The following is a 25,558-nucleotide window of genomic DNA, read 5'->3' as shown; positions in this document are numbered from 1 at the left end:
TTTGATGTTATTTGATTTGGCCTTGTTCTGCGCAGAAGACCTGCTACGATACGTGTATGTGTTTGTGAAGCGCGTGTGCGGTATCGAAGTGTGTGGGAGCAGTCAGTAGCGGTAATGCGATCAGAGGGTAGGCAGCGATTCTGATGGACCCGTGGGCTCCGTACGCCCGCATTCACATCAGGTATCATCAACGTACTGCAGCTAGACAGCGGGCCAGCTTAGACGGAAGACATTGAGACACTCTTGAAGGTCGGTGGCTACTCCATTTATGCATTTTAAGAGTGCTGAGAAAAATAGTGCTTCTCTTGAAGGTGTCATTTCCAGTAAACGATTGCATCTCTTCAATATTATTATACACATGCTGTTTCTCAGACGTAGAATAATAAGCGGGGAGGAAACCACACTGTTTCCTTGAGCGTGTGCCGTAGCATTTACTGACCTGCTTTTCCCCTAAATGGTATTTTGGAATCCACTAATGGAACTTGGCCTGACCTGACACCAACCTCATTACTATTCCATCAGGCCTCCGAGGACTGAGGCATGCTCCGGCCCCTTCCCCGTATCAGACAATTCTCCCTGAGATTAATGCGCACACCTACTGTACACTTCCCTACACTTACACGTATGCACGGACACGCACACACACATACACACACACACACACACACACTGGGTGTCAGCCTTCAGCTCCAGAAGCAGGCCTGCCAGGGGGCTGTGGACTAATTGATATTCTCCCACACTGCCCAGGGCTTCTCCAAGGAACCTCGCTCTGCAGTGCTGCTGACAAGGCACATTCCATCACTGCTGCAGCCTTAAAATAGGATCAAAGGATGGAGCAGTGTGTGTACGTGTGTAAGTGTCTATGTGAGCGAGAAAGAAGAGAAGAGGGAGGGTGTGTGTGACCAGCATGTTGACTGCAGCTCCTCACCCGCTCAGTGAATTGTGATATAGTGTTGCTCTGCCTCCGTCTCGCTTTTTTTCAGTGCCTTTCTTGTGTCATTCATCTTTATTTGTATCGCTCCGCTGTCTGTTTTTGTGCCCTTGTTTGCCTCCGTGTCCTGAAACGCCTTCGTTGTGTTTGTTGGCTCATCCCAGTTTATGCGCCACATAACTGGGTTGTTTTTGATTAGAGCTATTATTCGGTAGTTAGCCAATCACGGCTGGAGAGGGCCACGGGGCTCGGTTTAATCATTGGCAGTTGTACACAGTTGTGCTCTTTCCACCCGCTGTAATCAAGTTTTCTTTGAATGCGCAAAAGTCAAAGTAAATGGAAAAAGCCCTCAGCCACAATTTTCACATTATGCATCGATCCACTTGACCTTTCTGTCCAGGGGGAGAGGCGCCCACAAGACCCAATTAGGTCCCTTCATTAACATTATCACCGCGGAAACCCGCAATTCAGTCAGACAATCAAGATGTCTTTATGAGTGCCCCCAACTTATCATGATGACCAGCTCTGCCCCCCACCTCCCACACACACACACACACACACACACACACACACACACACACCTCCCACCCTCACCCTCCATCTCACTGTGTTCCTCTCTCTCTCTCATTTGTTCGCTCACAGTGGTTTTAGGCCATGCATGCATTTAAACCTCCATGGCAGTTGTTTTTGTTTTATGGGTAGTTCAGCAGTGTAATTGTTGAGTTTTTTTTGTTTTTTTTTAATCTGGGCCTATGCTATTTGTGAGTGGAGCTCACAGTGTGAAGCCACTCTGTTTCATTAGTGTCTCTGTCGGAGGGTTCCACACCTCAGGCCCACTCTAATCTTATCCCAGGGAGAAGGGCAACGCTCCATCACGCTCACAACAGAGAGACATATTGTAATGTGGCTATACATATTCTCTGGTGGCATATTTAGTACACCTAGAGGCCATTATGTGATGTACATTTAAATGATTTTATGACACTGCATGAGATGATGAACCGACCATTTAAAGGTCTGTGAGCAGAAATATCAGCTCTGCTGCTTTTAATTTCATCGTGTTTGGACTCTAACTAAATCCCTGTAGGAGTGTTTTCCAACTTTTTGCAAAGTTTATATTAAGCTTGTTAGCAACAATACATCCACAGATTGCCTCTTAGTTGTTTAAGATCATTCCCTCAAGCTTGAATAAATATTAATTCATTCATTGTCTTTATCCATTTCCTTTATGCCTTTCCTTTGTGTTTTTCCTATTAATTTCCTATATATGTCAGCGAAACACCCTCGACAGGTTGCCAGTCTATCACAGGGCAAACACAGATAGACAGACAATCACTCACATTCACACTTGTGGGCAATGTAGAGTCTCCAATCCACCTGACTTGCATGTCTTTGTACTGTGGAAACCCACACGAGTACAAGGGAACACGCAAACTCCACACAGAAAGAATAGATAATTCAACTTATTATTTTTTTTAAATGTATTTTTTTCAGAATACCATGCACAATCTTCTGATTACCTTCATAAACATCATGCCATCCCGTGTGTCAACAAAGTCAGTTTCACGCCCCTCACCCGCCTCCAGTGCCTCACCATGCACACGGACTCTCCACTTAACCAGAGCTCTCCATTTTCATTCCCCTCATAAGCTCTTGATGAACTCTCCTCTCTCTTGACTGTCTGATTAGCTTGGACTATTAGACTCCTCTAGCAAAACAAATAAGACTGATACACACATGCTTGTATGCAGCAGGCACACACACACACAATCACACTGAGACACATTCATGGTGGATAAACCAGTCTCTCTAAGGAGCCTGCTCTTGATTGCTTCACTAGATGGACTCGTGATATTTCAGGGCTTTGATTAAACCCCTAAAGCATCGGGGGGAAGGGATAAAAGAGGGAGAAAAGGAAAAAAGGGAATAAATCCTAGCTAAGCAAAAGCATTACTCTATCTTCAATTAAATTAGCTCTTTTCTCTGACTTTGATAATGTAATATAATTTGATTTCAGCAATTGAAGCTTATTTTTTTTCATTGGGTCTCGGGGCCCAGAGAAGTGCTGAGTCCAATTCAGTGTGTCTCCCATCAGGATGGGTGATAAAGGAGCAGAGCCCCGAAGCAACATAAGTAATAGCAATAATCAAAGGCCTTGTTTATCCTCGTCCCATTGGGTGACATTTGCTGCTCCTCAACAGCAGGACATCTAGCTAACCGTAATGTAATTTCCTAGGAAGAGATTGGATTAGAATGTTCTGCCCTGATGAGGCTGTGGCTTCATAAGTCTTCATCAGATTCTGCTTCACCTAGCCTTTGCCTCCCAATGCATTTGGGTCATCATGTTTTCCATAGGTCAGATGTGTACTGCATTATGTTCACTGGCATTTTGCACTGAGAATGTATTAGTCAGAGGAGACCAGAGCAAATTCTTAAATCTTAGGTGTAATATTTTTATTCACTCGTGTCTTCTTGGCAGTTTTCGTGATGCCTCTCAACCATATTTGAATATTTTTCGTCCCTTTTCACTGCAGGCCTGGACGGTGTGACGAAAAGCATTAATCTAACCGCCTTTTCCTTATAACCCCACCTTAAAGAATGCTCAAATGTTGAGTGAGTGTTCTTGGACAAATTAATTTGAACAGTTCGGGGCGGACTGTCAGTTCACACTAACCATGTTAGCTCCTAGTATAGGCTCTATAAATAGGGCATTAGAAGGCATGGGAAGCCAAGTCCCAGGAAAAGGTCTTGGCTTTGTGGACTTTGGAATGGGTCTGCCATGGACTCTCACACATTTACATGTAGGAGGAAAAAACATGTAGGTATGTGCTCCCTTTTTTTTATTTTACTAATGCAAAACATGCATTTCAGAGGGTCTCAATTTGCATTTTGACACCATGCATTGTATTCAGTGTGATGGCAGAGTAATCTCTTCAAATGGACTCAGGAGTTATTTTTGCTCCTCCAGTATGTGCTGTGATCAGGCTTACACTGTCTGTGCATGTTGTACAGTAGATAAGTCCATGTCTGTTCTGTGTGTAGAAAGCTTATCTGACTGCCCATGCTGTGTCCAACCCCATGTTGTGTGGCTGAAAAGGTAAAAAGCAGCAGTGCAAAGCCTTGACTGCTCCTCTCCTCTCCTCTCCTCTCCTCTCCTCTTTACTTTCCTCTCTCCTATGTTCTCTTTCCTCACACTGAGCACCTTTGTAGGGACTGTATCTAAATGACTGTGGTGACAGTAGATAAATGTTTTGCCACTTGTCTCATATTTTTTCAAACTCTCTGTCACCCAATTTCTTATTCCAAAAGTTTTTTTTTTTGTTTTTTTTTGCCATGCATGACTTTGGGTAATACTTTTGTGTCATCATCTAATGAACAAAATGGACAACACTATTAGTCTAGATTGCAATTATAGATATAATTTACAGTTAATGGGGAGAAAGCAGCATACAAAGAGCAAAAAACAAAGACTTATTGCACAAAGTAGTGTACAAACACAAATAACGTTATCCTATTATAATGTATGAGATATTCACTAAACCTGCTGGACAATATACCACATTTGAGAGTAAGTACTCCTTTTTGTAGGTTTTCCTCTGGGCAGCAATTGTAGATTCAAACGCTCCAATTTCTCCAATACTCCAACCTTTTTAGGATTTTGCTCGAAGATCGACTGATGTCAAAGATGCTCTCCGCTGTGAGCGAAATAGCAGCCCTCTCCATTTCAGAGCAGCGCTGCTCTGAGAGCTGCTGTGGCTGAGGGACCATTGTTGAGCTGACAGTGTCCGCTGCTGGTTGGAGCGCTAACTGCAGCACCTCCCGCCTCGGAGCCGGAGGCTGCTGAGCCTCATCTGTCCAGTTGTGAGGCGGGGACCTGGACCATATGCGTTCAGAGTCCGTCCAGCTGGTGGAGTGTGATCAGAGGAAAATGGGGCTTAACCGCCGTTGCACAGACCTATGCATGGTTTTAATAAGGAGGATCATAAATGCTCCTTGGTATGGATTTAAATAAGAAATGTATTAGGTACATATGGTTTCATGACTTCCTTCCCCATGCGACGAGCCTGCCTCAGCTCTACGGAACAACGCTATCATTTCATTGGCCTGTTATTGTAAATTATTTCAATTCTCGCACTCGTTGTTGCGGTATTGTAATGCAGCCGATGAATAAGAATGACTCTCGTCTAGCTGTGCATTTGTCAGTTTAACTCATCATATAGCCGGACAGCCGTACAGCTGGATATCAACAAGTGCGTCGTGTGTGCGGAGGCAGAAACACACCAGGGCGACGCACTGCCACAGTCCCCTATGAGCCCAGATGTTTAATTACAGCGACAAACAGCAGATGGCTCTCTTGAGTTTTAATTTCTGTGCTTGTGATTGAGACTTAGATGATATTCATCCAAAACAAGAAAGCTATCGAATATTTTGTCATACATGGGGTTTTATGGTTTTGAACCAATTTAGCATCTAAATTGAAGAACCGGCCATTGGGCGGATTCATGCATTAAATAGATCTCCAATTGCTTGTGACCCTATCACATGTTATATCCTGCATTATGTGGTGGACTTTCAAGTAAAGGCGAATATGTCAGAGTGAAGGGAATATTCCATCCCATCATTAACAGAAGCAATGTGTTCGGTAGTGAGGAGACAAGGCAGAAATAACAGGCGCTGTCCGTGGTGCTGAAACCTCATGGAGCAAATTAAAGGGAGCAGCCTGAATCTGAGCCCGCAATTAAAACAATATGAAGGTGGCTCTTTACACAGCATTTACAGCAGCCAGCATTTCCCTTCTCACGAATTGGAGCATAAAGTTATTATAGCCCACTGAGATTTTTATTCAAGCTATGCTGATTTGGCGATGGCAGCGAGCTGGAAATACAATTTTACAAATGCCATTCTGGCGGGTTAAGTTTAGTCTACACGAGCTCTGCTGTTTATTATTATTATTATTATTATTATTATTATGGTGAATTCCAGTCATTTAACAACAACACAAACATAACACTTTCATTTGCCACATAGCAGCTGTCTAGTTTTAAGTGTCTATCACAATCTGTTGGGGACATTTGGAGCGGCAGCGTTCAAGAATTGAATCTTATACCAGCTAATGGCAGCAGCCAAACCCCACTGATCATTCCCCCTAAAGCAAAGGCTTTGACTCTGGTGGTCGAGAGGGAGGGAGTGGGGGAGGGCACACTCTTCACTCATGCGTATACTAAGGAGGAACGAGTGGTTGGGACTTGTTGATGGGGAGGATTTGTTGATCTGGGTATAGACAGCAGCGAGTGACCACCGCTGCCCATCGCGTTTTCTTCCGGCGTGGGAAAATGAATTGTGCGTTATACCAGCGGCGTCACTTTTTTATTCCCATTACGCGCTGATCGCCATACATGTCTCTCCCACACCGTGGACTCCTTATATGAAAATCCTCTAAGTCGAATTGTCTGCAGCTTCGCCGGGCGTTTTAAGTTTATGTATTTGTATGCAGCTTGTCACACAGTGCAGACGTCATCTCCACAGGACTCAGATCAGCTTTGGTTACATTTTTTCTCCCTGGCTCCAATCGCGCACAATCGCCTGTATTGTGTTTGTCGTTCTGTTTTTATATAACGAATTGCCGACTGGATTACAAAGAAGAAAAGATGTTTTGAAAACGCTATCCGACAGACCGTTTGGATAGGTAGGCTGCTTGCTGTTACACGAAACTGGAAAATAACTTTGCCTGCATCAATTTATAACTTACACTCTAGTTACTACGGTTGCGTATTTACTTGCATCTCCAAATGTGTGACTATTAATAAATGCTCATCGCAGGGTCCCTGTTGCGGATTGCTTATTGCAAACTTGGGAGTTCGCATGAGCTTCGCCCGGGCTGCTGTGCCTGTAGTCGGATGGTGATCATCGTCAAAGGCGCCTGTATTTGCTTGATTGCTGGCGGCGCACACACATGCACGGCGTGCCCACCGCTACCTAAAGCAACGACTTCTGAGAACAACCCCGGCTTGCAGAAGGAGAAGAAAACGGAAGGCGAAAGGAGGGAAGAGTGGGATAATCTGCTGTGAGTGAGGACGCTGCAGCCGGTTTGGACATTTAGGAGGTGATGATACTGAAAATGTCACAGACAATGGACAAAACATCAATGTGCAGGTATGAATAATCATCTGCAATCTCGGTCTCGGTGAGTTTGGCAGTGCTCTTCTTCAGCAAGGCTGTAGTTATTGATGCAAATATGGAATTAAATATGAACTGATCTCCTTTTTCCATGATGTCCAAGAATTATTCGAGTGATGATGACAGCTTGCTGTTTGATATGACAATTATCATGTAGTGTTTGGACAAAAAAGAAAACCAACCCATAAGAATAGTATTTGACACTTCACACCACGGAACGGACCGCTTATCCGCCACCATGGGACTGTGACCCGGGCTGCGAGCTCTGAGAGGCGGCTGTTTATGTAGTCTGTGCTCCGTGTGCAGACTGGACTTGAGCAGTTGTGAGATTTTGAGCCATGGCTGCTGCTATCGCAAGTGGGCTGATCAGACAGAAGAGACAGGCACGGGAGCAGCACATAGACCGGCCCTCGACCAACCGGCGGAGAAAGAGCCCCAACAAGAACAAGGGGCTCTGCAATGGGAACCTGGTCGACATCTTCTCTAAAGTGCGCATCTTCGGCCTCAGGAAGCGGCGACTACGGAGACAAGGTGTGGGAACTTTGGTGTGCAAGGTGCCTGCTGTGTTGGCGTGCAGTGCTGTGTATTCAGTGTAAACATGTGCATACATTAAACGTAGGCAACCACTGGTTGATAGCGCTAATTAGGCCTGCCACCGTCATAATTGCGCTGCCCCTCGCGTGTGTTTGAAGCAGACGAGATAATAATGAAAGAAAGAAATATACTGTATATTACTCATTGCGTGTGCGTGCCAATTTGCACCAGCGTAAGTACAGGTTAAATTGAGTGGGAGAAAGCATGCTGCTGTGTATATTGACCAGTCAGTCACACGTCTGTGTGGTTGGGCCAAACAGGCGGGGCGGGAGAATAACAAATCTGCCTCTGATTTACATGCAATCTCAGATAGCTGACAGGCTCCAGACGAGTTGTGCCTAATGGTTTAGACAGGTTTACCGAGCTGTCACCTTGGCGTTGCTGGAAAGGCCCCGATCGTTATGAAGCACATACACGAATTGCTGAACTGCTTAGTACACGAGCACATCACCAGAGCTAGAAATGAAACTCATTTATATGCGAGCAAAAAGGTCAATATCTCCCACGGAATGGAGGTTGCGCCTTTCAAACATAATCTTTTCTCGCATAATTTTACGAATTCGTGGGCCAAGGCCTTTTATTCCTCTCGCTGATATTCGCCCCACTTATGGAAATGTCATGAACATTTTAGCTCTAATGTGGCAACCTGGGAATGGTAAAGAGCACTGTCAACCATTATTTCACTACGCCAACTGCGGGGATAATTTTTCTTAATAGAAATGAATTAATTTATACAGGGAAGAAATTACTCCAACTATCTTCCCTCCCCGCTGAGTGATGGAAGATGGCTGAATTTTCCACTTGCAATCATCAGGTGTTAAACCTGTTGCATTAGACATGCTATCTCCAAATTATAGCATAGGTATTATCCCTTAGCATGCACAATTTTATAGCAAATTCAGATGCAATTGTTATAGCAAAGCACTGGAAAAGTGTTTAGTCATGAAGTGAGCCATTTTGGATAACTATGTCTTTCCTAAGCCCCTCTCTGTATTCATGTTAAAATTGGACAATACTATAAATGGAAACTTTCACCTCACTAGCCCTTAGTGATCACACAGATTAAAATGGCTTTGATATAACAGGATCTATACATACAGCACAGCACACAGAGGACACATCTGGACATGGGTCAAGGTGCATCCGAATGCCAGGCTGTAATCTGCTGTCCTACTGGCTCCTGCTTCTCCTTACACCCACTGTGTGTATGTGTGAGTGTCGGTGTGTGTATGTGTCTGTGTCTGTGTGTGCACATATAATTGTGTGTCTGCCTCTTCCACTTGAGAATTTGCTTGCGGCGTATTTGTCTGTGTTTTTGTCCAATAGCCCCGCAGATCAGAGATGTGGACAGAAGCTGCTGTCATTTAGGAAGGGAATTAATGCCTGGCCACGCCAATAGACGGGCCGGGGACTGATAAAACCATAATGGGCTCTGCAAACTGGCCTCTCTGGTATGGTGTATATCTTAGCACCTGTCATGGATGTGAACAAGGGGGATCTGGCACAAATAAATCTGGGAGTCAGAGATGTGGATGCCAAGTTAACCCGCAGTGACGAATTACCCCTGAAACGCCTTGAAAACAACACACCTACAACGGCCATTTTACTAGAGCAACTCAGGGCCTCCATGAGCCTGAGAATAATGATGAGGTTCCACAGTGGCAGTGCCATGAGAAGGAGTGGTGAGCCGTGTTGCGGGGCTCCACAAAGCATGACCCCTCTGTCTGGAAGATAAGAAACGCTCACGCCAAAATGAAAACAGAAATGGGGGGAGAGCTGTTCTGAAATTGGTGATTGGTCCTGGTTTCTGGTTGATGGAGCTCTAATCAGAACACAGGGCAAACACTCTGTTGTCCCCCGCTTTAATTTGTGTTATTTGTGATTAGAGGCCTAATGGGAATATACCTAATTAATTTCCACCTCGCATGAGAATTGGGAAAATCTTTACCAAGCGATATCAGACCATTGAATTCTGGGCGCAGGAGGGGGCTGCTTGGAAAATACTGCCCATACCACTGTAGGTCTCTCTCTCTCTCTCTCTCTCTCTCTGTCCCTCTCTCTCTCTCTCTCTCTCTCTCTCTCTCTCCCTCTCTCTCATTCACTGTATCACAAGAGCACACAGCTAAGGAAGACTAATGGCTTGTTTGGTGTGCTTAATTCAATATTGGCCCCCGGAAGGACATTTTGAGTGAATAAAGCCGAATGCACCACCAATCATATGTGGTGTGATAACACAGGCAGACACCACAGTTGTCTTCATTTCAGACCATTCCCAGGTGAAAACACATTGGACTTCCCCGTGAGAGCTGGGAGGGAGCCTGCAGAGAACATAGCTTTCTTACCTGCCACAATATGATAATATATTTAAGACAAATTCACATTCCCACTGAGATCTCTCTCCATGAAGTGTTTGGAATTTACTCTAGCACAAATATTTCCTTTGCTTTGAGCATTGATCTTCCTCCAAGATGTAGCCTGGTATTGGATTAGCTACCCATATGGGATATATTGATTAACATTTACATAAAGTGGGATTTTTACAACAATGACCAGAGCATTTTGTGTCAAATGCACTTAGACAATGTAACCACAGAGAATACTCCCACCTCAATTTTATATCAATCTTAATTTTATTTTAATTAAATATTATTTTTATGACAGCCTAGTTTAAAGACTGAGGAAAATAATGTTTGAAAAGGCCCAGTGCAGCTATTTTGTCTAGACTCAGTGCCATACAAGCCATCCATCAAAGCAATGACACCATGGGATCAGGATTAGTGGGAGCACTTCTCAAAAATTATTCACTTCAATGGAAATGCAAAGCCTTTTTTATTGTGAATATGCTGAATTAATAAGGACCTTCAAAATCAATGCAAAATGCTGCAAAGTGCTCTACATTGAGTTAATTATAGCGCATAGATGTGGTTTCTTGTCCTTATCCAATGCTTCATAGAAAATGCTTGAAATGCTCTGTGTTTTCATCTATCATATCAACTTTGGCTAATTTTTAATCGCCCATGCATTTTGATAGCAGACGGAGAGCCAGTGATCAGACCGATTTTCAAGGATTAGATATGAGAGAGTTGTAAATCCTATTACACTTCACCCAGTAAGTGAGATGGGTGCACATCCAGCTGTGGCTCACCCATAATCTCACTGCTCTGGCTCTCATTAGCCGACTAGATTAGATCCATAGATCATTAGATTACATTACATAGATCGGCTCATTAGATTATTTTACATGAACCCATTTGAAGGTGAATGTTTTCCTTTTCCAGTGGCAGTTTATTCAATAGTATGTTGACGGGACACAGTGAAACAGCAGTGCTTCATCAGTGGGCTTTCAGAACTGTCTGTATCGGACACGTTGTTGTTGATGTGACATGAGTTGTTGTTGATATAAGAGAAATGGGGCGGCAGCAGCTTTCCTCGCTTCATCCACTTTTCCATGACAACAGAGGGAGGCCGAGGCAACACAGAGGGTTTTTCCTATGCAGGCTGGAAAAGCCCTTCTCCTATTCCAGAAACATCCAAAGTGGGTCAGGCAGGGCAGGGCTGACGGCGGTCTACAACTGCTGCTGCTGCTGTGTGTGTGTGTGTGTGTGTCCTATACATAATGCTCTGTGCACAATTTGTATAGAATTTAACATGCGTCTTTGCAGGTATAATAGCCGCCTTTGCAACAAAAAAGTGTTGGTTTTAGGGGAAAGAGAGAGAGAGAGAGAACTGGATAGACAAAGGAGATACAAGCAGGGTGAGGAGAAAATGAGACAGGGAGGGAAGGAGGGAGCAAGGGAGGCCACTTTTACATAAAAAAGAAAAAAAAAACATCATCACGAACTGTCTGTGACAGTTCAATTCATATGCACAGAGGGCTTCTGCTACTGCAGAACGACACGATTTGAGGTCTTGTGGTTCTGATGCTTGTTGTTTTTGAAGGAAACCCCCCGCTGCTGCCAAACCACCACTCTGTTTCCCTAGAAACAAGGAAGTGGAGTGTAGAAACATACCTCTATTGCAAAAACCAATATCATGGGACTGGGAAAGTCCAGCTGAAGTAAAGAGAGGTGGATACTCCATTAGCGGGAAACAGCACTGTTGTTTTACTGTTTGGGTCTGTTTTAGAGAGGGGACGTGCAGACGGACAAGGAGAGAGAAGCAGACAGATAAACAGAGAGAGAGAAAGAAAGACAATGAGAAACGGAGGAGAGTGCGTACGAGTCAAGGACCTTCTTGACTGGGAGGCTGTCCATAGAGAGATGTTTTTGAAGCAGTCGTGGAGCGCATGCACCGTATCCAACCCCTCACTGCTAGTCTGACAGTACTGAAAACGCTGTGTCATTCTAAAAACACTGAGCATTCCTCCCATATAGAGAGGGGGATATAGGAATAAATAGGAAAATGCCCTACTTGGAGGGAGCAGGGAGGGATTTTAAATGATTGTTGTTTCGTATGAGAGCAAAATTTGAGAAACCATCTAAAACCTATAGAGCATTCATCTGATGATCAAGAATAAGCTTGACCTTCAGCACGAGGCGCACCCATGGGTGTCCAGCACATACAAATTAGAAAAATCTATTAGTCGAACATCTCACTGTAATGTATGTAGCAGCACACGTGAACGTCCGATGTTAAACTGGCAGTCATAAATAATGCAGTGAGTATTGGAGGACATGATTACATTATGGACGAATTCATTCGGACACCACTTAGAATAGGATTATACGTCTGCTGCCATATATTATATTAGTCATATCTCGCATGCTGTGCAATTGCCTTTTATCTTTTCCATGACTTTTTATTCTCATTCACCAAATTAGCTAAAATATTACAGATTCCAGCTCGCTCCGACTAGAGGGGGAATCCGTGTGTGTGTGTGTGAGATATACAGGCTGGCTTCCCCCAGGGAACATGGCCAGCATCACATGATTTATAGCATGACGGAGGAGCCAAGTTCACCTGCACGTAAACACACACACGCTCACACACACACGTATACACCCGCATACAGAGAGAGAGTATTCACACAGCCGGCGCCCGGTTCTGCTTCTGTTTTAATTATTACAGATAGCCCCCCTCTGAACTGTCTTGGAAATCAATCTCACTCCCACAGATTGTTTAAATGCTGCTGATCAAAGTCATTAATCGATCGGAGGATAGCCATCTCAGTGTGTCCTCGCAAGTGTACTTGCTCAAGGGGATTGCGCACTCATTAAAAATCAATGTGAAAATGTGTGTGTACGCCTGTTTTTTTTTTGTGTGTATATGTGCGTGTTTGTCTGTGTGCGTGTTCTCATGCTTCTCACACTTTATGAAAACTTGTGCGTCTCCCTCTAACTGGCCGGATGGGTAATATGGGTGTGGTCGTGTGGTTATAGGACAGGAGATGCGGTTGTGGACGTGGGTGTTTATATACCGTATGTTCGAAAGCATAATTACTTAACATTTAGCCATATCAGTTTGTATCCTACTGCAGTGACTGGTAGACAGAGAAGGCAGGAGGAGGGAGGGTGAGGGTGCAGTGATAAAGGCAGCAGTCCATTTGCATTCCTGGCTTTTCTCCACCCTGGTAGTTTCTCAATGCCCTGAGAACCCTCTCTTTGATGTGTCAGCCTCATCATGCTATCCCTTCACAGGCTTTCATAGGGCACTGGGCCAGGCGAGAATGAACACACACACACACACACACACACACACACTCCGAGCAACACTGATTAAGTTTCTTATATGCAAGGGCTGCAGGTTGTGGGTAGGCTGGTGCGTGATAGAGCTAGAAAACTGGCAGGACAATAAAATGTTGGGATTTTTTCCCTATTCACAGATGAAAGGACCCATTTTGTTCGTTACTCAGGTAAACCATCGACTAGTGCTGAAAGATATTGACAAAAAATCGAATTGCTATTATTTTGGCAGAATATTGCAATTGCGATTTAAACTGCGATTCAAATCGTCACTATCAGTTTTTCTTCTCATACATTTTTTAGAACTTTAAAATTGTTTAAAGAAAAGTGATTTTATAAAAAAAAAAAATAGATGTCAGTGTGCAGGATAGTTTGAGTATAATGAAAGGTTTTGATTCATGGACCAAAGATTACCTGGAACACCTTGTTCAGAAATCCATTTTGGACGTCCCTCTCTCTCTTAAGAAATTAATTGCAGCCTCTGCGATTTAGAAATTGCAGAAGTTCATATTGCGATTTCGTTTTTTTTTTCAATTAATTGTTCAGCTCTACTAACGTCTGCCTCTCGGCGAATGGCTGCGACAGTTTTGACTGGGCTGAGTAGCGTGGTTAACAAGAGAGATACTGTCACTGTCCTGTCAGCCTGCTCGACACTCAGCGGAGGCAGCCTCGCATGTGACAGTCAGATTCTGCTTTAGCCACCTTGTCATTGTCCTGGCGAGGCGACAAAGGCGCACTGCTGAATGCCGTGATCGTCTTCTCGCACCAGCAGAAAGGCATTTTCTCCTCTTTTCAGGCAGCAGTGAAAGGTCTCAGAGCTTCCTAATGCCGCCACCCGACAGAACCATTTCCGAGGAGACTGCCTTGAGCCATACACAGAGAGAAAAAAAAAAAACAGCCACTGCCTGTCTCTGCCCTCAGCAAGACCTCCTGAGTTCTCCTGTGTGGCCGAGCTCTCTCTCTCTCTCTCTCTCTCTCTCTCTCACACACACACACACACACACACACACACACACACAAACATACACACACACACACGGTAGCATAGAGCATGGTTCGGGCTCAGGTGAAGGTGATTGTTCACCTCCTCGGGGCTTTCTTAGAATGAAATCTGGTGTGATGGCTGTCTCTACGATAAAGCTAATGTTGATGGTATATGACCCTAGAGGTTATACACACGCATACAGACACACACCATACACACACACACACACACACACACACAGATGAAGAAATACTGTGAAACCTGAGCACATGCAATGTATTTGTATGAAGGTCCCGAGGTACTCCCACCTGCGGTTTTATTGAAATGTATCGCTTTCCGTGTTTTATTCTTTCACTTTTTTACATTGTTAGACATTTTCACATTCACTTTTCCCCCATGTCAGTTGCAAAATTACAAAATGCCAACTAAATTACGACAAGACTGGTTACGGTTCAGCGGGCCTGGGCATTTCTACCACAGTGGTGATTTATTTAGATATGTAGCTAATTCCCCTATTGGGTCTGCTGGAAGGGACAGGACCCAGTAGCTGTTACATCCCACTCTGAGGACCCAGAGAGGGTGCTATTGGGTTCATTATGGGAGCCAGGCAGCCACAGATTAATTCTGCTGCCTATAATTGGATGGCCTATCTCTGAGCAGGGCAGGGCTTATGTGCACTGAATTTTGGCTGCGGGATTTGCCTATGAAAATACACTGGGGTCATAAAGTATTGTAAAATACTTCTGCACAGTGTTTTATGATGTCTTGCTGTTAAGACCCTCAGAAAACAACATATTACAAAATCCTTGGTATATTAAAGCAGCAGCTATTGATTTGTTGATGTTGCACAGGCTTTGGTTCGCCGCAGCAGTCCTTCTAACTTCTGTTGTTTTGTTTTTTCATTTTTCTATTTTGAAAATCTCTGTTATTCTGCGGTGGTCGTTCGGCCCCCTTTTGGCATCATTTGCTAATCCATAACCCCCTGTCTCTTTTTCCCTCTCCCTCTCTCTCCCTCTCTCTCTCTCTTTCTCTCCTGCAGATCCCCAGCTCAAGGGTATAGTGACCAGGTTATATTGCAGGCAGGGATACTACTTGCAAATGAACCCCGATGGCTCTCTTGATGGGACCAAGGATGACAGCAGTAATTCCTGTGAGTAACCTGACAGTGTCTCTTAGCCTCCTAGATTCGACATGTGACAGCTGTGTATACACACTTCATGAAACAGAGTGCACAATGAAATAAAGCTCATTGTTCTCAATATTATGAAAACATAGTCATAAAGTTGAAATGTATCTGTGAACAGGCACACCTGTCCACTCTCAAATTATTTCTGAGCTTTTGGGGCAGCCTGTCTTCTTAAATGACAGCTACAGGATCATGCAGATTTGTCCTTTTCTCTGAGAGGGAAAGTGGACCAGGAAACAGTAGGCTTAATGGGGAGGAAAGGGTATTATTAGCTTGTTCTGGCACTGCTCCTCTAGCGCTTCAGGCTAGCTGGTTAATTTGATTTCAGTGCTTGGTGCTAACGCTAGCTTGACACTCTACATTGTGTCAGTTTCTCTTGTCACCACGAGGAGACATGGCACATGTCATATCTGATAGGCTGATTAAAAGAGGTATTGAATCACTGAGCAATACAGTGTGCACAAGGCAGTTATTGATCTAACATCAAACATTGTTTAAATATGTAACTACTCTGCATATAACTGGTAAATGCACCATCAAGTGCAGGCTTTCGCTGTTGCACACTAAATTTTACCATTCACAACCCAATTTCTGAACCTGGCCCACTGCCACCAAAAACAATGGTCACACAGTGGTTCTGTCATCCTTCACCGGGGCTCCAAACCTGCCAATACCAATTACCTGTGAGGTCAGAAGAGTGCATTACATAGTGCATTTAAGTCTGCCATATACGCACACTTAATGTCACAGGCAGGTCGGTCCTGTTATTTCTCACCAGTACAAACAATAGCCATTACCTAACAGGCCCAAGGAGTCTGCTACAACAACAAAGGGGCTATTAAATCTGCCACGCACCAGTGGTGGCCCCAATTACAGCTACTTTCCAGGTAGCTCAGGGTGGTCCAGGCTATGCTAGGCTAGTCACGCTCACCACCATACTGCAATCCATCTCCAGAGACTACCTAAACACAGCAGCTAGCTATCGTGTTATCTATGCTTTGTGAGGCGTTAATGATAGGCAGTTTGCATTTGGATGATGAATTGCACCATAATGTTTTTTTTTCCATTGTATTTAATGTGCACTTAATGGTTAGTTCTCTCTATGGCAATTTGTTTGGTGATATTTGTGTGTGTGTGTGTGTGTGTGTGTGTGTGTGTGTGTGTGTATGTGCTTTCCAGCTTTGTTCAACCTTATTCCTGTGGGCCTCAGAGTTGTCGCCATTCAGTCCGTGAAGACAGGGTTATACATCGCCATGAACGGGGAGGGCCATCTGTACACATCAGTAAGCATTCTATTCTATTCTATTCTATTCTTAGAGTAAACATATCAGAGCATGTTTTGTAAAATATACTTAAAAGCAGAAAATATATTTTAGATTCAAAGCATTATTGCACACTATCATGATGTATTAAGTCAATGTAATGATTTCAATGTTTCCATCTGCACTAAACCTATTGCTACATATTATCATGCATGCATTAACATGCAATAAAATCCCATATTAATATCATATTTCAGTTTTCATGCCAAAGGGAGAGTGTAGACTTATCTAGAGTTAATGTTTACAATAAGGGGCAGTGAGCATGTCTCAGATATTTAACACCTTTGCTATGAGATAATTGCATTTCAGTGAAGGTTAGGAATCCCATTAAGCAGAAATTCATGCATATAGATTTCCATTTATCAGGTTAAATGCCTCCAGAGTTGGATGTTTTCATTCCATAAGAAAAAAATCATTTACATCAGGTGAAATGCATCAGGAAGAACACACATATTTCTCTCTCCCATGTGAATTGTTTCCATGCCATAACCAACAACCACTATAATAGCAAGTATCAATCTCTTGGTCCATCACCCTGTAAAAATCGCATTTCATCTCTTGGCTACTCTATTCTTGGCCATGTTTGAAACTGACCAGAGGTGGAACATCTGAAGAACAGACGCTCTTATTGACTACCTTTCTTTAAAATAAACTAGGCGTCTGCAGGCTAGACAGCCAGGGAGGCGATAAGGCCTCACCCAGGGACAGATAGTGCTCCCAGCCCCACCACGCCTCTCCATCCTCTCCCAGTCAGCCGAATCAATCAGCGGGAAGAACATCCCAAGTAGTGCTCCTCTCCCAGATAGGAGTATCCATCAGGATCACTGTCTCTTCCTCCCTGTCCTGTCCTCATGTTCCTAATCCTCAAAGTGCAGAACAGGAATTATACCATTTACCTTCTCATCTTCATTCATTACCGTGCAGCACTCCTCTTACTGCACCATGCACCGGTATTCCCATGGAATTCTGTTAAGACTTAATCACTGCTTGACTAAAGCCATGAAATGAATTTCATTTGAGGAGGATTGACCTAGAATCCTATGGATTTGTTAAAGAAATGCACTATAGGGATTGGGAATTAATATACATTATGGGTGCTCCATACTTGATTTGTACAATTTGCTGACTGTACACACTCTCTCTCTCTCTCTCTCTCACAGACACTCTCTCTATCAACATATTTGGTTGCTATATAGGAAATGTATAGTTCCATAATAGTCAATGATTTTCAGACCCAACCTCAACTGTTACAGATATAGCCATTGTATAAAGCCTGCTTTTTACTGCATGCTTGCTGAACAATGCACTTTTGCTCCATCCCCAATGGGAACTATTTTGAAAAAAATGATTTTGCTTTCTTGAAATAGTTTTGCATTTTTTTTCAGCTGTTGGAAGTGTCTGGTAACTCGTTGGTTGAGTGAAATTTGTTTTAGAATATGGATATACTGTACTAGTGTGGCTGGACTGTTTAATTTACAAGAATGAATTATCAGTACAGAATAGATGCCAGCCTGATAAATAGATTAAAAGTGACTTCTGCATAAATTAGAAATCTTTCTACATAAATCAGTAATGATCGTATATGTACAGTGCAGTATACAGTACTACAGTATGCGATTCCTATCATGGTCAAAAGGGTTAAGAAGTGTTGACGGCAGAAGTGCTGTAAAGTGGGTCTCTTTAAGCTTGGTCAGAGTGACCTGTTCCTTCCACACAGTTTGACAGCGTGCGCTCCAGCCTGCTCCTCTCTTCACCCAGCTCTCCTGCTCCATTTGTAGCTTATTTCTGTACTAATGGAGGCTCTGATCAGACCCCAACCATCCACCCACCCACTCAAAGGTCTCTCTGTGCTCCTCTGTGTGTAAATTACTCCGGTAATGGCAGCCTGCAAAAATCACACTTCTTCATCCTCCTCCATCTCATCTTCCTCCTCCGCCTCCTCCTCCTCCTCCTCCTCCTCCCTCCCGTCTCTTCCGTCGTCCTCTGAAAGGGTACACCCGTTCCTCCCATTACCGCTCTCTCTTCCTTTGTTAGCGAAAAGCTCGCAGACGACCTTTTCTAGCCATTAGGTGTATTTGATTACAGTGCACTCACATTTTCACAGAATACTTTGAAGATTGTATTGATGTAGAAGGAACATGGTGTTTTGGAGTTTGCAGGGACACAGAACATATGCTGCAAATACGCAGCTGTTCTACTTTGAAAAAAGTGCTCTCTCTCTTCCCAGTGTAGCCTTCTTTTCCTCAAAAATCTAACTCAGGTCATTTTATTAACTAGAATTAATATGGTCAGTTGTTATTCTTTCACAGTAATGAATCAAGCACCGAAGCCTTTGCTGTGATGACGTGCTTTGATAATGACCGACACTCCATTTCTTAACAGATGAGATGAATAAAAAGGAGAGTGCTAGTCTTTCAGAAAAGAGATGGAAAGCCCATTCAAGGCCTCTGGTAGTGCATCATATTCTTTTGTGTGAGGCACCCTAGGCGCAGCGTGCGGCTTGGAGTGACAGAGATAGCATCAAAGTGACTGTGCAGCCTGGCACAAAGGACTCGCCATGGAATAAAGGAGAGTTCAATCATCTCGCCCCTTTTCAATCTGCTCCCATTGTATTTGGGCCAATAAACTCCTGGCTAATTTCTCCTCTAGGTTGTTCCCTGGATGAGGCATTTCTCCTGAATAGTAAGAAGAGGAGGGGATTTCTCCCTGTTGGTTGTAGAAAACTAGTGGAAACAGGATTCATGGCAGTCTCCAGACAACTGTAATAGAACTGTTTATGCAAACAGAAAAACCAGACAAATTCAAATGAGATAAAACATGAACGTCTTCATTATTCTCCGGGGACTACAGTATTACAGCCCCGACAAGCCTAAGGAAGTGTTGGATTGTTTCGTTTTGTTACCTATGATGAAATGTTGGTGTCAGAAAATGCAACTCCTTGTTGCTGATGTTGTTGTGGCTTTTCTGTCCTGTTAATACGGTCTCCTACCATCTCTCTAGTGTAAAGGTTGGGCATTTCACGGTCGGCTGGTTTCCTTTAGAGCTGGTCCCCCATTCCTTCACTTCACTGGAGTCTCTCTCTGCAGGCTTTCTTTATCAGGCGCCTGCACTTGTTAGTGCTACCTTTCATGATTGTCAAATTGACTTGCCACATCAATTGAGTGGCCCTTTTAGAAATGAAATCCTTGAGAGGACCAATCTGGAGCAGCGCAGTGGCTTTGGCCTTGCTTTTTAAAGGCTGTATCATCAGCCTTATGAACACAGAACACCGAAGGCATCTGTTTCCTTTAGTGCCTAATTCAGGCTGTATGAAAGCTCCAGGGTGGTTGATGTATGCGCTCCCTCGGTTGGCATCAATATGAAACCAGAGACAGTGGCGGTGCGCAGGGAAGAATAGAAAAGAGCAGCTTATACAGGAGTCAGTGGTGTGAAACCGTGGGATTCTTCCGAGGACGTTGAGGCCAAGAGTCCCTGGGGCTTTGGGTGTTTGATATTTCCTTACCAACTTTCTTATTCATCATTCCACTCTCTTAGGCCGTTTTTCTCAAGCTGCTCTTAAAAGTTCTGCCTATTAGCGACACCCTCCCATGGATGCCTTTTGCTCCCTCGCTTTCATCCTCAGGCTTCTTTCAAAGACGTGGCATTTCTGCTGGGCGTTTTCAACCAGCCTCTGAAGAATGTAACTCCACCTGATATTAAAGAAGACCTTTCAAGGTGTGAGCACAAAAGATTAGGGCATTTAAAAAGGTCCAGTTCCAGATGTGTGAACAGCCTGGTTTATCACCGCATCTTCCGCAATGACAGTATGGATCTTTTGTATTTCCATATGTAGCCTTGCTGATAGGGTAAGCGTGTGACTTTGTTGAGCATGGCTAAAATCCAATCTGCAAGCCTGGGAAGAGGTCATGCCATACTATGACAAAAAAAATGAGGCTATGTGCATGCAGCATATGATAACAGAGATCAAATTCAGAGCAGAGATAAAAGTAAATACATGAAGATTAACAGAGAATTGTGGCACCTCCTCACAGTCTAGCATATGTAACACATTCCTTTCACAGTGTGTGTGTTTGTGTGTGTGTGTGTGTGTGTGTGTGTGTGTGTGTGTGTGTGTGTGTGTGCACATGTGTGTATGTTTGCATGCAACATGTGTGTAGGTGCCCAACAGATGGCTTTTGTTGGTGTTGATTACAAACCTGCCATCAATGAAAATTATCTTTCTCCCAGTTTCCAGGATGCTGGTGTAAATCCCACAATTTTTAATTTTATTGCAAAATACACCACTTAATTTTACAATTTCAGTAGAGAATCATGATTCTTTCTTTCACCGTGATGTAGCAATAATGGGAAATTAGGCAGAGGTGACAGGTCAGACAGTATTGTCTTATGATTGCCAACTTGGCACACGGCTGGCACTTGTAAAAAGAACATTAGCTTGAAAGTCTTGAAAATGATGTTAGCTAAGATCCCTCATCACATAAGTGTTGGCCAAAAATGAATTAAAAATAAATGTGAGCAAGAAAAGGAGGTTGCAAAACTCAGAAAGATCATAGCCAGTTTGCCTGCTAGATAATTATTTATGCTGTGCAGACACTGTTCCAACAACTTAGCAACAAATTATAGTCAAGTTAATGTTAGTACTGCAAGCCAATTTGCTATCTAGGTCTATATAGCTAATGTTAACTAGCTGATGTTACTTTTCTCTGTATCCACACATATTTTTGATGTTCTCTTACAATGAATTCATGCTGCATATTATTCACTCCATATCAGCCCTGACTCCTTATCAGAGATCTGAAAAGTGCTGCTGAATCAATGGATGATGGCCATTTTTTAAATGCAAATGTGTGTGTAAGTGCAAGTAGATCTGTGTGTTTGTGCATGTAAAGGGGTGCATTCTGCAGTGTGGTAAAATTATTTTTCAGAGGTGCTTATTGTTAAAATTAACCTCGCAACTCTCAATTTTATATTTACAGCAAAGTGTAATAGTGTAACATTTTTAATCATTATTCATGTACCAAATTGAACTGTATTCAGTCTATCTTGTGACGTGGCTATGTTGGGGTACAGGGGGGTCCATAGCACTTCTCTCACAGGGCCCCTTGTGAACCTTTTTTACAGCTCTAAAGTAGCTGTACTTGTTTGCACTAACTGTATTTTTCACCACTTAAATCCACAAACTCCTCACATACATACATGCATCCACATACTACATACAGTCACTTGTCAGCCAGAACAGCAGAGGATGGGTGCGGTCAGTAATATTTCCACGTTCCCACAGATCCCTGGTACCTAATTACTCAGATGATTTCCCCTCCAGAGGAGAGTCAGGCCCAGACTTGAGGTGGGGGGAGCCTCATTATTTCCAAAGCATTGCTCTCTCCTGCCTCTAATGTAGTGTCAGTGTCAGGAAGGGTGGCGGTCATGAGGGCTGGAGGGAGAGCAGCTTCATGCATTAATGAACAACAAGGTCGGAGGTAGGCGTCAAAGCTGGACCGGTGAACCGGTGGTTGGGGCCAAGAGGAGCTAAGAATAGACAGACTGGTGCTTAGCCACATTATGCCTCTCTTGTTATTAATGGCTTCTCAGCTAATGCCATGCTAATGTATGTATACTGTGGCTTGTTAAAAAATCTTACATGTTAGAGAAGATTAACATTGATTGATGTGCTGGAATGGGTATTAATGACGTACCCTTATTTACTGGTGGGTATTATTGTTTGGCTTTCTGCCTTAGAGGACTTTGACAGCACCTTCTTAATTCGTATACACAATCATGCCAGTTCTCAAAGCGGTCTTGTGCACCCAGGGGGTCCCAGCTGTGGTTTGGACTGCTCCACTGGGATGAAGAGTCTTGCATCTCCACTTGCATCACAGCAGCGAATCGCCCACCATAAAACGGGGAGTCCCCCTGAACGCTTCCAGTTTCCGTGCTGCCGTGTTTGGCTTTACCACTGGGGATTATGCCTCTCTGAACAATAACTCATAAATATACAGCACCAGGTGATCTGTCCTCTATCTCTTTCCGGGTCAACAGCTTAAGGTCTATTAATTTCACGTCTCCCTCTGTTCCTCGATCATTCTGTTATTCCCCTGTTTATTCAGGGTAATTACAGTGTTAGGGAAAGGCGCGTGCAGCTGTTTTCTGAATCACTGGTTTATGAGACACATATTTATGATGTACAGTAAAGCAGCGCTGTGACTGAGTATGCAGGGAGGAGTATGAGGGGATACGCAACGGATGAAGAGAGCAGAGGGATACAGTCCCTTAACACTCTTAGTCCAGAACCTCACCATGAACCTGCCGAGTTCATGTAGGTGGGAAGAAGAGTGTGTTATCGTCCACATAAGGCGGCTTTTGCATTTAAGTCGGATGTTTTTGCTGTGAGGGTTGCTACAGTATCGTCTTAGCCTTTCATCACGTGGCCATCTTGTATTGGACTATTGTTAAATTGACCCACCATATTCTAAGCTAAAACCTTTTCGATGAATGAATTTCAATGTTTTCTGCGAAGCTACCTTCAGTGGAGGTGACCACTTCAGTAGTCCTGGTGGAAAGGTAGCAAATATTTGCTAATCCCCAAGTCTTTGTGTTTTGGCCCAGTCTTAGAGACCAATCTGTGGACGACTAATCTCTGCTCCGCCTAACTCTCCTCCCCCAGTAGACCGCCCTTCTACCACAGTGGCCATCAGCCAGCTATCGATCTGTCAACTAGAGCCCCCCCCCATCCATCTGGGAGAATCCCGACATCTCTATGAAAATGGAGTGGCCAAAAACACACAAACACCGGTTAGCAGGCATGGTATGTCAGCTCCAGAGCTGGCTATAAATTATGTGCTGCTGACAGATAATGAGAAAGCGGGAGACTGGAAAGAACAGTGCATCGATCGGTTGGGAGGAGGAGAATTAGGAGAGAGAAAGAGAGGGGGAACTCCTAGGCGTGTTTGCCAGGGAAAGCCCTGCTGTGGTCAATATAATCAGTGTAGCATGCAGACAACCTCTGCTTGCTGCCACCATTTGTCTATTACACCTTTTGTTAAAAGCGTTCTCCATTTCGAGCAGCACAACAATGGATCATCCGACCAAACAACAGCCTCTCAGAATTACACAGGAATATTAATTGATTAATTTCTCATCACAGCAGCTGCAGCAAAGCCTCATATCAAATACGGACTTCAGAGCAATGCGTTATTTGTGTTCGCTGTAGCTATTAAATGAGAGGACAAACATTTTTTCAGCACTGAAATGGGTTTCCATTTTGTGCGGGAATTCAGTCTCCCAGCCGTCACACTTGGCTGCCTTCGTGCAATCCTATGATAGTCTCATTCATCCAAGAGCATGTCTGATTCTCACTGTGTTAGAGGCGGGGCGGTGGAAATATTATCGATCCCATCTCCTCTCTGTGATTACCTTTAAAGGACAATCTTTAGGGAGACTCATTTCCATAAGGGAGTCCTAATCTATTCAGATTGGTTCTGCTGTGGTTGCCTACCTACCGAATCCCTGCCAATACCACCACCTGCTTCCTGATCATTACACTAAGACTCATAGCTATATGGGGAAAAATAGCACTGGATATTACAATGAGTGTGTGCTTTCTCCTGATCCAGAAAAGATTGAGTTTGTATGTTCTCTGCACTAACTGAGATTCAACAATGATGTCTCGCTGATTAGCTGATTGTTAGTCACTTCCTTCTTCTGCACATCTCAGACACTCAGGGGCGAATTCACAAAGAATGGATTGCGGCCGCTAATAGCACCATGAATTGCGTGTCATTTGCAACCGCTATTTGCTCCGTCTCAAGGACCGATTCACAAAAGATATTGCGCTAATTATATGCCAGCGCAAACACGCCCATAACCTGTTGCAACTTTGTGCAATTTGCCCCTGTTTTGCGTCTGATTGCAATCATCAATGTGGCAAAGTATAAATGTTGCCTTAGAGAAAAATGATTTTTTTAGACCGTGAGCTGCAAGTCCTGACGGACGAGGTGCAGAGGCATTCCTCAAAACTTCAGGCAAGAAATTTAACCGGGACTGCGAGAAACCATATTTGGGATTTAATATTCCAGTCTGTCAGTGCTGTTGGTGTTTCCAAACGCACACCTTCAGGCAAAAGAAGATGGCATGATTTGAAGCGGAGAACAAAGGAGAATGTAGGGGAGCTTTATTCATTTATTTTTCATGACACAATTGCATCCTGTCACTGCATCCTTTGTTTGTCATTGCATCTCACTGCATCCCAAAATAAACTAGAAGGGCACTCGGAGAGCGCAGACCTCGGCCAAGGCCAATCCAGTCTTCTATGATATGCAAATGTGCAAGCGCAACCAATATATGGATCCGCTCCAAAATTTAATGTGTTCTTCCTTGGCCCATGCTACACCCTTCCACCAAGTTTCATGAAAATCGGGCCAGTAGTTTTTCCGTAATCCTGCTGACAGACAGACAAATAAACAAACAAACACACAAACAAACGGCACCGAAAACATAACCTCCTTGGCGGAGGTAATAAATGAGTTTGAGCGGGGCTGTCCATGGTGCTGGATCTTTTGGCCAAAATAAGGCCCACTGTGCTGACTAGTGAGATAAGTGAAAATATTTTCAGAGTGAGAAATTGAGTTGTATTGATTGTTTGGTTGTACTGATTTATTTGCTTTTGTTTGTGAAGCAATCTGTGTT

The 25,558-nt window shown here is 43.7% G+C and overlaps 1 protein-coding gene across 3 annotated transcripts in view; it reads left to right on the top strand.

Annotated features, from left to right (window-relative positions):
• The window catches only part of fgf14 (fibroblast growth factor 14), a 90,292-nt gene that overhangs the window by 50,144 nt on the left and 14,590 nt on the right, over window positions 1–25,558 (top strand). For 2 of the 3 annotated variants that reach the window (XM_071923534.1, XM_071923536.1), the window contains exons 2-3: window positions 15,408–15,518; window positions 16,734–16,837. In XM_071923534.1, the coding sequence (XP_071779635.1) occupies window positions 15,408–15,518; window positions 16,734–16,837 (215 nt within the window). Of the gene's footprint in view, window positions 1–7,446; window positions 7,640–15,407; window positions 15,519–16,733; window positions 16,838–25,558 lie in introns of those variants that run through there. The other variant, XM_071923535.1, reaches the window with a different exon arrangement.

Source organism: Centroberyx gerrardi, chromosome 10 (genome assembly GCF_048128805.1).
Source record: "Centroberyx gerrardi isolate f3 chromosome 10, fCenGer3.hap1.cur.20231027, whole genome shotgun sequence".
Lineage (NCBI taxonomy): Eukaryota > Metazoa > Chordata > Actinopteri > Beryciformes > Berycidae > Centroberyx > Centroberyx gerrardi.
The sequence above is the reverse complement of the archived record's forward strand: the minus strand, read 5'-3'. Positions and strand labels throughout refer to the sequence as shown.